General features: G+C 38.7%; 1 protein-coding gene across 3 annotated transcripts in view; it reads right to left on the minus strand.

Moving 5' to 3' along the window:
• The window catches only part of sptan1 (spectrin alpha, non-erythrocytic 1), a 38,527-nt gene extending 28,885 nt beyond the window's left edge, over positions 1 to 9,642 (minus strand). For all 3 annotated transcript variants that reach the window (XM_039615250.1, XM_031734244.2, XM_031734242.2), the window contains exons 1-3: positions 9,496 to 9,642; positions 684 to 923; positions 463 to 588 (exon numbers count right to left, since the gene is read on the minus strand). In XM_039615250.1, the coding sequence (XP_039471184.1) occupies positions 463 to 588; positions 684 to 920 (363 nt within the window). In that variant the 5' untranslated portion in view covers positions 921 to 923; positions 9,496 to 9,642. The remainder of the gene's footprint in view (positions 1 to 462; positions 589 to 683; positions 924 to 9,495) is intronic.
• Positions 9,643 to 13,277: the final 3,635 nt, after the last annotated feature.

Consider the following 13,277-nt stretch of genomic DNA (forward strand, 5'->3'; position numbering starts at 1 on the left):
ATTTTGAAAACCAATCGGTCAAAAATAGGGGAAAGCCGACTGAATCTTTAAGAATTCACAGCACTCAAGAGTCACACCATAGGTCAGCACCTACTTTTATATACTCGGCCATACTGACACTTGTAACTATTGGCCTCTGTTGTGTCCGGTAGGGCGTGTAGGACTGAATCGGATGGAAGGGTTAATAGTCATCAAGAAGACCTACATTTTATGTGAGTGAAATTGTCATTTTTTATTTTTCTCTTACGTTGCACTAATTATCAGGTATATGTCTCTGTATGTTGCTCCTGTATATTTAGGGATGTAGCTTTCTAAAAATAACAACTAATAAATAGTCAGGAAAGCAATGTTTGGTGTCACAGTGGCTACATCCATCATGAACATACATATAACCCCAAAGCCCACCACAGGCATACCTAAATGTCAACACACTGCATATTAGTGTGCATTTTGGCTACTTACTCGAATAGTGTCAGACGCAAAGTGGCCCTCAGTGATCATTAGATTTCCAGTCTTGTCCAGTTTGATGATTGCTTCAGCGTTGGCCTGAACTTCAGCTTCAAAAGCTTGATGTTTCTGCAGCTTGCCCTGTGTATGAAAAACATATATGTTTTCATATATGAAGGTGGCCTTCTTATGGTCTAACAGGACTTAAATACATATACATTAAATAGCTGACAGACCTGCAGGTTGGAAGGGTCCTTGTAGTTCTCATCAGAGGCAATCTGCAGCTTCTCCTGGATCCACTTCTCCAATTCATCAGCATCACGGCGGAAGAACTGAAAGCGATACGAGTCCTCCAGCTTCTGCCGGCGCATTATCGACAGTTCCTTGAAACGCCGGTAGCGGTCCAGGACCTGCTGCCGACGTTCCTGGATATCTTCAGCTGTCTCCAGCACTTTGACTCCTGCGGTGTCCATTTTCTGGAAAAGCACCATAAATGACATACGTGTGATTATTTTTGCATGCACATTTAATAACACCAGAGACAGATCAGCTGTGTGTGGAAAAGCAAATGAAACATATCTAAAAATGGAAATTTATTTAGATGATAAAATATGTTGCCTACACATCCTATCCACATAATCACATATGGAAAACATGAACTTTAAAAAAATCTTCAGCTTGTCTCGCTGTGTCTCAGTAGCGTTAGATATTTTTTTAAAGACCCCAGTCTTTGCTTTTTCCTGTTTACAGTTACACATTGTTATTTTTCTCACATCCCACTTTACTGCTTTTCTTTGGACTCAAACATGGATATAAAGAGCAAGGCTGCATCCTTTAACTCCCACCCACTCCTATCCTGTCTCTAGCTAAGCAACCAAAGGGCCGGCAGCTGAAATACTAAAAATGACAAATGGGGGTGGGGGCGGAAATTCCACATGCATGTGAACAGTAACTAGGCTTCACTACACAAAGAGAGCGCAGCAGTCAGCTCATTCCCACTGTGCCCTGGGCCCCATGGTTAAAGCATCCTTGAACTGTGGCCAACATCCAAGTAGCAACGTTAAATAGGACAAAACAGGATACCAATCTATCATTTCCAGCAGCTTAGCTTTAAGCAACATGTCTGATGAAACTTGTTCATAAATTCTAAATCAAAGCAGTCACAAGAAAATGAAAAGTATAAATGATAAATGGACTGGTTCTTATTTGATTCTTTTATACTCTAAGTGAGCACTCAAAGCGCTTTAATCAACTTGCTTCATTCTGCCATTCAGACCCACTCACACAAGCACTTTTTTCTATGCTTTTCCTATGCAAGTGCTTTCTAACTAACAGTCACACACATTCAAGCTCGGATGGATGCATTAGACTTGGTGTTAGTATCTTGTATCAAACCTGTTCTACCTTCTGAACCGCAGCCACCCCATTGTGAGTTTTAGTAGTTTTATCAAAGTGAAACGTGAGCTTTTAGCCTCTTTTGTTTCTAACAAGAAACAAAATGGAAACAGGGATGGAGGTATTGATCCATTTGAATCAACCTCCAAGCACAACAGCTGAGACCAGACTGAGAGAGGGTGAGGGCGGGGCTGTCCATGCTGTGTTTTTGTTGATGCTGCAGACAGCAACACAAAAAGCGATGGATAAATGTGAGACAATTTCCTGGATTCCACTAATTCCCTCTCTGAATGACGTGGGGGCATTAGTGAAGTCAGCAGTCCAGCTGTATTCAACTTTTTATCAAGAACCGGAGAGGGTTTGGTCCCCATAGACACCAGTATTTCTCCAGACAAGCAATGCATCCCAGGGGCTCCACATATGCAAAAACTCACAACAATCTAGTCCAACAGTGTACTGTAAGCCGATTACGACCATCAACCCACTGCCTGACACAAAGTGATCTCCAGCTTGCACCCCTCCCCCTCTCCTAACTCACCCCATATCAGAGGACCTAAATCATTTCAAGGATTTAACTGGATTCAGCCTCATTCTGCACAGTCATGCTGGCTGCTATATGACTGCGAATCTCTGTCTCCATCACCTAAGAACCAACATGACATTCTCAAGTCACTGACAAAGGTAACAGTAACAGAAAAAGGAACTATTCATCTCATTTGTCTTATTCTTCTCTGGGTTTGTGAGCTTCAACTAATGCACACTGTTTACTCCTTTCTTGAAAAAAAGGTAAATACGCTATATTTAGACAGCACTGTGCTTCACAATCTAAGCACAGTCTCTACTGCTACTGCTTTAACTTGATAAAATCTTAGATGTCACTTCTTTTTATGTTCTAATTCCTTTAAAGCTGAAATTAATCCCTAAATCATTATTTTCATACTGCAAATGTTGCTGGTCTGACCTCATAAATGCAATGACCCAGCAAATTTGTACAACCATTATATCCTAATAATAAAGATCACTAGTCTTAAGGGGACTGGATACATTATAATCTGTCAGATACCGGGTATAAATACTTAGATGTTTCAGTAAAAGCCTGACTGGAATTTAACATGTGAGTGTGAAGAACATTAGTGTCAAAGCAGGTCAATAACAGGCCTGTGACGCCATAAACACAAGACTGCATCTGCTGATAGCACTCCCTCCCCTCCTCTATCACTAGATAACAGCTTTCTCTCTTTTAGCCTCACTGCTGCCAGTCAGGGGAGGGGGGTGGCCACAACCGTGTTAGCATGCCAGCTATATCCCACAGATGGTTATAGTCACGTGACACTTGCTCCTATCTTCAAGACACATTCAAAATTTTATACTGGGCAGGAATGAGGAAACTTTAAACAACCAGTTGCATAATACTGTGCAAGTCAGCAGCATTCCAAAGTCCAATGATCTACTTTAAAGTGGACATGAAACACTACATGTATAAAGGCTAATTTACACCATGGAGCCATGCTCTCAACAACTGACATAGATTTAACACTGTGAAGCTGGATTTAAGAAATAAGTGTGTAAAGTTACATTTTTAAAAACAGAACCAATAACTCTGGGAAAATAAGGACAGGGACGGTCCCTTTTGTACCGTCCCTGGGTGCAACAATGAGGAGAGACACTCTCCTCATTTATGCTCCATTTTTTTCTCCTGAGTCATTGGTTCTGTTTTAGTTAGCTAACATAAACCAAAACAATATCTAGTGACCCCAACCAACCAACCAACCAGCTCAGTGACGTAAAGTTCTGTACTGACACAAGATGGTGCTAAACATGTTTTAAAAACTAACTTTAGGCACTTATTTCTTAGATCCAGCTTCATAGACAGGTTAAATCTATGTCAGTTTTTTAAAGCAGGGCTCCTAGGCTTTATACATTTAAGGTTTCACTTTAACGCAGAAACACCCAAATTATCTCAATTTAGCGATTATTCATTTCAATTTTATTTATATAGTGCCAAATTACAACAACAGTTGCCTCAACTATGAATACATTTGTCTGAAAACGTTCTAAAAAATGTAATGTTGGGTTCACTGACAGATTTTTAGATTCCAGCTGCTTCTACGTGTTGAGAGAAAACTTGCTTTGTCAGGTGATGAAACACTAAAGTGTGTGGGTGGATGGAGGACAATGGATATCGACCCTGAAATAGCTAGTATAATCAGGCAGCTCAGGAAGCAAGCTGTGACATCAACTTATCAGAGGGTGAGTGGTTCAATCCCTGGCACCTCTAAACCACATGTCAATGTGTCACTGGGAGAGATGCTAAACCCAACATGAACCCACTGTATCCACTGCCGTGTGTAGGTAAAAAGCATTTAAGTGCTGTACCAATTTTTGCATATGAATGTGGCTTGTAGACTAAAACACCCTTTGAGTGCTCAGTAAGGATAGAAAAGCGCTTGTAAGTACCTGCATGAATTTTTTATTGTATAGTCTCTAACACTGTCTATGCTTCCCTTTCTGTAGAATCAAAGCCATTAAAGTAAAACCATTAAGATATAAGTGTCATAAACACAGCTCTAACATGTGTAACACGCCAAACAACTTGGAGATTGCTGCAGTGCAACATAATCACAAATCAATAAACACGTACTTTTTTTTGCTTCTATTTAAGCTTAACTGAAGAAAAATCTGCTAGCATTCCCCAACAGCAAACATGAAAATATGGTCACATTTCAAAAACAACATGCAACTGTATAAAAACCCAGCACTGTGTAACGCCATGGTTATGCTGACAAAAACACAGCTATTAAACCTCATTAAACAAAGTGTTTAATGAGGTTTTTTCAAAGTTTTCTGAAAAACATCTTTTTTAGCTGTTGCAGCAATCTCCATCTGTGTCAGCTTAGATTCTCTGCAGTAGCAGTAGTAGACAGTGTCACAGGAGGTGACTATCAAGCCAAGGACAAACCACACAGGATCAACTCTATCAAGTACATGACTCAGATTAAGATTGCACTGAGCTTTCCGAAACACCGGGTTTATATCAGAGACGTCCACAGAGCAGCGGATGAAGTCATTCACTCAGCAACACCCAATCACTATGGTGAACCATGTGTTTTGAATAGGGGTCATGTCTCATGAGCTGAGGCAGGCCTTTTTCCCTACTGAGGAATAGTGGAGGGTGAAGGTGATGGTATTAAGGGAGTTATCCTGCAATCCAGCACGTTTGTGGCCTTCTCTTAATCACTAACAAATGTTACAGTATTTGGATTTTCAATATTTTCTGTCATACACAGTGTCACAGTTTTGTCAGTGTCCGTATCATATACACCCAAGCCTTTACAAGTAAAAATCCTCACCTCATTATGCTCAGACTGTTTCTCTACTCTTCGATCTCTGTGACATAACTGAGAAAATCTAATATGTTTATCTGTAACACACTCAAATGATAATTCAACTTTCTGTTTGAGATGCACAGCCAATTGGGAGATAGTCATCTTAGAGATAGTGTGGCTCCTCATGGGAGACGAGGTAAGCTGTTTTATGATACACTGAAGGGAAGCAATATTATTTTGAATACTGTAAATTGCTTGTAGCTACTTCAGTAGACTCCAGGAAAAGACATATTATCCACGGATTAGCCCCTTTAGCAAATATTAAATCTATGTCTGACATCGAAATTATATGGTTTACTTTATATAATGCATTAAATAGAACTGAAGGTAAAAACAAATGTGCAAACCAGCACTAATCAAAGCATTAGCCCTGAAAAAAAAAAAAGGTATCTGACAGGCACAAGAGAGGAGTAAGCCAACAAATCTAAGAGTTTTCTCAAAGACTGAACAGCCAGACTTTGAAGGGCATTCGTTAGGTTAACAGAGACAAAATTCTAAATGTTAATATCAGACTTCATGTGCATGCAAAGAATTTCACTGCAACACAAGACATGCAATAAAGATAAACCTATTATCCCATAGTGTCTCCATGAGAACAGGCTCAGTTGAAATCCAGACCAGATCAGAAAACTGCAAAACCAAAGCAATACACACACCAGATATGTCAAGTCTGGTTCCTCAGGTTCTCTTGTATCTTGAAAGAGCAGAGGCTACATCTGTGGCAAAGTCGTAGCCTGCAGCAGCATCTATAGACTTTACTGTGCCCCTTAAAAGTCTGATACTGACGAAAAAAAAGAACTGTCTCATCTACTCCACAGTACAGACAGACGCATTGCACCTGCAATGACTATGCTGTACAAGAGAGTAAGCCAAGATGTAGCCCTGCCCATGCGTCTCTCTCTCCCTCTGCTCTGTACCTCCTCCCATCCCTTTACTCAGCAAAATAACATCCCAGCTGCCCTACGCTTTTCTCGAATCTTCTTTCCTAAAGAAACCAAAACACAAAGTGCAACACACTAACAACACACAGAGCCACACAGTTCTTACACAGGCACAGCCATTACCTTGAGTTTGGGTTTATCAATTGTCGACATGTTGCAGATCTGTATAGGGTGGCTACAGGACATGCCATCGATCCAGCAGTCATTAAAAAGCCATCAAAGGGGAGGAGTGGCAAAAAGAGGGCGCTTTCAGGAAGTTCATCAGATAATGTTTAAAGCACATCACTATACATTTGAGATCAAATAACTGGGTGTTAGGATGAGCGGAAAGTTCATGCAGCAGAAAGAAAATGAGTAGACTGGCTATGGTGCCTCTGCAGGCAGACCTGACAGGCCTGGAAACAGGGGGCCTAGTTTCTATTTAGGTCATAGTCACAGTATAGTTCTACTGAAGAATAGCAATTTGTGAGCAATGCAGGCTGCTTGGCTTTTGCTGGTGAGAAATACTCGGTCTTCCATTCACAGAACCACAGGATCTGGTGCAGCAATGATGTTGCCGATGTTAGTATCTTGAGTCCAGCTTTTTCACCAAGTAACTGTTTCAAATCATTGTCCTCATAGAAATTTTATACTGATGACAGTAAAACAGTTCTTTGCACACTTCTGAATTCAAGATATCCCCACTAATTTACTTCTTGATCCAAAAAACAATCAAACAAAAACTTTAATTTTAAGCACTCTTGCCCTATATTTCAGGTGGCTTTGACAGCCTCAATCTGTGCTCATATTTTAAAGCTTTTTATTTCTTTAGCTCAAACAATGGCAATTTGTGTCTGATATTAGTTAGACAGATCAGAATAAATTAATGTTAACTAGTCTCACATAAGATGATATGTTTTGTTTGTACATGGAAGCAGACACAGCTATGCTTTCTTAAATAAATGATTATACTATACAAACTCTGACAGTAAGTGTAAGGAGCTATAGTCAGCTGCCTCTCCAGTGACTTCCACTGTCCCTCCTGTAACTATTAAATGGCTCAGACTATGACATGGGCTTACAGAATATGCAACACTGATATTTTAAGTTGTGAAAGTGGTCTGGCAAAAGTTAGAACATATACAGATCCCACTGAAACACAGATCCACAAACAGTTTTTCTTTAGAGGTACTGAATACAGGGTTATATCGTATTGTTCAAAATAATATTGGCACAAACGTTATGACATAAAAGTGTCATATCATGATACCAATCATACAGTGGCACCATGTATTTATATTCCCTAGTACACACATTAATGAGACAACCCTAGGTGAGTCCAATAGCTTTTGCCAACAACGCACAATGCTTAGGAAAATTGCAAAAAAACTGGTGGAAACAGCAAAACTGTTTCACAACAAAAACATCACTGAGTATAACCGGGCTACAAAAGAACACATGCTTGCTGTTGTTAATATAGCCCAAAATGAAACAAGTGACTCAACTGGGCATTGCTGGAGTGCTCAGTAGCAGCACTCCATATTAAAAGAAGAACAAATGATGGATGGAAATTACTGATGAGTTGACACAGTAGAAAAGCAGGGCTGCTTAAGCAGTTGATTAAAAAGCTCCACCCAAGATACAACATCCAGGGCAGATTTTATTTTTAAATTTCTGTTTTATTATGTGACAATAATGTGCAGGCTGCTGAGGAGTTAAAAGGTTGAGTCCATTTTTTTTTTTGTTAGACTCAATTAAACTAATTTTACTTAAAAGCTACAGGGGAAATACTACCTAGGCTACTTTTGTTCTTGAGTTTGACCTACTCTGTGTCATTTGCATTATAAAAACTGCTACTGCTGGCACATTGTGGCAATTAATTCACACTTTGCATCAGGTAGTCTGTCATTAACGACAGTAATTCCATAAGGATAAAAAATGCCCTTCATTTTGTGTGCACTAATAACGGCTACTTCAATCACCAGTAAAACCCCAAGGGTATTTTTTAATAGATATCATTAGAAATATGATTTTTGCACATTTTCACGCAGTATTGTAACAGAATTTGAACTCGTATATCCCACCCCTATCTAAATAACCTGAACGAGCAGGAAAAACATTCTTTTAGCATGTGACTGGTGACTTGATAATGACTGGATCAAGAACAAAAAACTCCATTGTCCACTGATGTGTATCCTGTTCGATCATTACCTAAACTTTATTTAAGATGTAACTGTGGTACGATATTATGGATAATGTATTTGAATTATGATTTTGGTCTTGCTTTTATAATTGTGACTCTCTTGGTGAATAACAATACTACTAACTATGAAATGCCACAACTGGGAGTATAGAAAGTCTGTTTTACACTGTTGATTCATTCCTGTTGTGCCTTCATGTATGGTAGGGTGCACACTGTGGAGGCAGCTGGTATGTGAAGAACTTAGCACCACCCTGCCAAAGACTGATGAGTGGACACTCTGTAGCAGATGTGTGGACGGCAGGTTTTCACCGCTTAAAAGCGTTATAACGCAAAATGTATGTAAATGACAGCGTCATTTTCACATCCTTGCTAAACTCCTTAAACACTACCCTATTTGATTAGCTGTGTCTCCACCAAATTGCATATAAATGATTAACTGTGAGTCAGTCCGCACCGAGATACAAGCAGGAGAGACAGATAAGGCCCGATGTTCAAAGGTATTCATCTGAACTGGGCGGCTCCCTTGTAGCATGGCCGACAAGCTAATGCAGCCGCATCCATAAATATTATAAACCAATGCTTAATTAATTCTCAAAACATTAAGTGTACCAACTGTGAGTGAAGACTAATTTCACTGGACAAGTGAGAAAAAAACCTGTTAAGACTAATGGGCCAGCTAGCAGCTCATGAGTGTATACTCGCTCTTGAGAGCATATTAAATCGCCTACGACTGGCATTATAACAACGACATTACAACTTACAGATAAGATTTATTATAGATACCCCTCATCAATCAATCGACTTGTCCAAGTTTAAATCAATCATTTTGTTTGAATGCAGCGTACATTTACGGGTATCAATGAAGGCTAACGTCATTAGGTAGGCGGCTAATGCTAACAAGCCAGACCGCCTCAGAGCCAAACTGGTTTACTCCTTCGCTCGTCATTTAGTGATTTTACATACTAGGTTAGAAAACATCGAACAATGAAAATGCTTGCAGCTGGTTAGCCTTAGCCATTCAGTTATCGAATGCACGGTATTTGGAGAGCAATAAAATTAATTCAACAAATCGTTTCCAGTTTTGAAACATACTGCATGGAATCTGTTGTAATATACTCAATTCAAAATAACAGCACTTTCCTACCTCAGTGGGTTTATCAAAAAGTGTTTACAACTTGGTGCTTGTCCAGGCGAAACGACGACGAAGGACGTACAGCCGCTGTCGATGGAGATGGGGGTGGCCTTTTTTTTTCTTTAACCCAAGTGTGACGTCATTTTTCAGCAGCTGCGCTGAAAGACCCGAGGCATGCCGGGAGAAGCCGAAACTCTGCCGATAACAGCGTCCAGTCTCATCCAAGTTCGCCAAGCTTTTTTTTTTTTTTTTGAACTTTATTTGAAATTATAAAGTGAACAGTCAGTCATTCCAGTTCAGTTTGTACAATAGACATACAGGGCAAATAGAGTAACAATATACAGTACAATGAAATAAGAAGGATAAATAAATAAAGGATAAAAAAAAAGAGGGATGTGACAGACTTCATAACAACTTTGTACTTGAAAGTTGTATCTGTGACAGCTCATTCGTTAAACATTTCTGAATGAATTTCAATCAATGATAAACCTTTTTTATTGGAAGTTAATTTAAGAGAGTTTAAGTAATATTCAATTTCAATCAAATACAAATTAAATGATGGGGTTGAGTTTTGAAATTTACATTTATGTATATGGAATTTCCCTAATAAGATATAAAGATTGACAATGGCAGTCTAAGGAGCTTGGAAAGAAAAGCATCTGGACTTCTTTGAGTTGCTTGAAGACGTTTCACCTCTCATCCGAGAAGCTTCTTCAGTTCTAAGGGTCAATGGTGGAGAGTCCCAGAGGGTCAAAGGTGGGACTCTCCACCTTTGACCCTTAGAACTGAAGAAGCTTCTCGGATGAGAGGTGAAACGTCTTCAAGCAACTCAAAGAAGTCCAGATGCTTTTCTTTCCAAGCTCCTTAGACTACGATGACCTGGATGACTGAGAACCTTCACAGACACATTGACAATGGCACATATTTTTTTTCTTTAGTTTCAAAATGAGTGATAATGTTCTTCCTTTCAATTTTGATTTCGTATGTTGTTTTGCACAGTATATAATTTTCAAGCTCTCTCCAAAATGTAGCACTATATGAACAGCCATAAAACAAATGAGTAACACTTTCAAGTTCAGTTTTACAAAAGGTACATTTTCTATCAGTGTCACAGAATCTTGAAATGTATGTGTTGGATGGATATATGTTATGTAATATTTTCAAATGTAATTCTCTTACTTTGTTTGTAATACAAAATCTAAAAGGAGCAAGCCACGCTTTATCCCAGTTGATATTTTCAAAAATAGCATTCCAAAAAAACTTCCCTCTTGGAGTTATTTTCTTCGCATTATACAAACATTCTCTAATATGTTTATTGGTGCATTTCTTGCTTAAGAGATCAATACCATTTATATAAAGAGTGTTAACGGATGCAAGTGGTGTGTTCTGTTTTTTGTAGCTTTTCATCAACTCAGTCAGTCCGCTGGGAACGGACTTGCGCCGGCGTTGAACACCGGGCTTGCTCTGCGAGTAATGATCCATGTGAGTGCAGCCTGTTCCGGTCACAGACGCTATCAAGTCAAGATAATAAAATGGTGATACAAATCTACAAAGACAAAAAGTGGAAATTCGACAAGACTATAATGTTTCGGAAACACGTTAATCTTGTATTTTGGCACGCAAAGCCTTAAAATAAACATTTTAATTACAGTTAATTATTTTAACGCTGAGTGGACGTCAGAGCTGTGAAACTGTAAACTGGACACATTTAACATTAAGATGCTGTCCCAGAGTGTAATAAAGGAAACACTTTAGTTTATTGGCAGAAGAAGTTAAATTAACTTGACTGAACAGAACCGGGCTGGAATGGTAATCTGGCATACCGGGCATTTTGCCCGTGGGCCGACCTACTTTTGGGTCAATGAGAAGAGGGCTGCTGTACACCGGCCCTACACTCACTAACAGCATTCGCCCATTTTCAGCTAACATCAGGAAGTGTCATATTTTGTAATATCGGTACTTTTTCCCAGCCTTACTCAAATAATAGAATGTAAAACATTATATTTAGTCAGTACTTGTGTTTGAGGCTTTTCATACTTTTTTTTTTTACATTTACTCCAAGAGGAAGTATTGTATGTTAGTGTCATTTTTTAAGATATGAACTTATAATATTTGATATTTTGTTTTAAGTAAAAATTACTTTCACAGTTTAAGTACGGGTGAAAGTGTCATAATTTGGAGAATTGCAGGTTAAGAACCCAAATGTAGGACTAACAGACACAGGCATGTCATGGATAGAGACCAAGCCCTTTTATTTTTGTGTGAGGTGCATATAAAAAAACAAAATCCAGAGAGACGCAAACAAACAGCAGGCACTAAGAAAATAAGAATACTTGGAAGAAATCACTTGGATGACAAAACATCTCTGGCAATGTCCAGATGAACAGAATCAGCTTTTTGGGAAGAAAACAAGGAGTCACTATGAGTATCCATCCAGGAAACATGGACAAATGAGTGTATAAAATAAACTTGAGGTAAAAGAAACAGAAACAGTAAGTAAAGCTGAAGACAACTGACTAAAGGTAACATTAGAGACAATACACTGGAGACTATAGCAAAGTAAAACAGGTATTAAACAGACACACTGTTCATGAGGTAATGAGTCAGGAAAGTTGATAATTCCCGGACCTAAGACCTAGGACCAAGACAGACAAGATTACTTGATTATTCATCAGTTACTTTTGTTCCCTGATTTGTTTTAAGAGTTTTAATAATTTCCCTAGGGATTGATAAAGTATGCTGATTCTGATTCTGATAAGAAGCAAGTTCAATACAGCCAGGCTTTCTTTGTGTTAGCTAGCTTGACAGTCAGAGATAACAGAGAGCACAACAATAGCTGTCAGGTTTCTTTGTTAACCAAAGCATTCTGCTTCAGGATCTCAGCATATTCATATAAAAGGAGCATTTGATGCATTATTTGACTCTTCTTCACCAGTATGAGATCTAGCTTCTTTTTTCAGTTGTTCCCTTTAGGGGTTGTCTCCACACTGCTCAGCCTAAGCTGTCCCTGATGTACTCATTCCTAATCTTGTTCATCTTCATCTCTTCCAATGAAAATCTTAATCTTCAGGAAGGAAGTTTCTTTCTGTTAAAAGGGAGTTTTTCCTTCCCACTCTTGCTAAGTGTTTCCTCATAGGGTGTTTTGTGATTGTTGGGGTTTCCGTCTCTTTGACAAAACAACTGAAAACCCACCTTTTTAAACCTGTATTTAACTTTTATTTTTATTTATTTTTATTGTTCTGGCATTTCTTTTGTGAAGCACTTTGTGATTGTGACTTGCAAGGTGCTATACAATTTGAAATTTTACTTATTTACTCTTATTGCAGTAGCACTTGAGAGCCCGGAGATCACAGGTATTCAGGATGGATGTTCAGGCTTCTCTTCTGTGTTTCTTGCACACAGAGGCTTCTCCAGACTCTTATTGAATCTTATTATGTAATGTAGATTAAAATATTCAGTCTTTGTAATATTACACTGAGGAACATTATTCTGAAATTGTTCCAAAAGTTGTAGGCACAGTGTTTTGCAGATTGAGGAAACTCTGCCACCTTTACTTCTGAGTAAAGATGTAATTAAAAAAAATTAAACAAGCCTTGTTACTGATCTGTTGCCTAATTAGCTGCAAAATGTTTCTTAATCTTTTTCTTTTATTAACACTTACTTTTCCAGCCTCTTTGTTGCCCCATCCCAACTTTTTTGAGATCTGCTCATACCATCGGATTAAAAATGAGCTAATAGCCTATCATTATTATTATTAAAGTCTATTTTTAGGGGAGTTTAAAACTATACAAAAC

The sequence above is a fragment of the Oreochromis aureus genome, linkage group 7 (assembly GCF_013358895.1).
Source record: "Oreochromis aureus strain Israel breed Guangdong linkage group 7, ZZ_aureus, whole genome shotgun sequence".
NCBI lineage: Eukaryota > Metazoa > Chordata > Actinopteri > Cichliformes > Cichlidae > Oreochromis > Oreochromis aureus.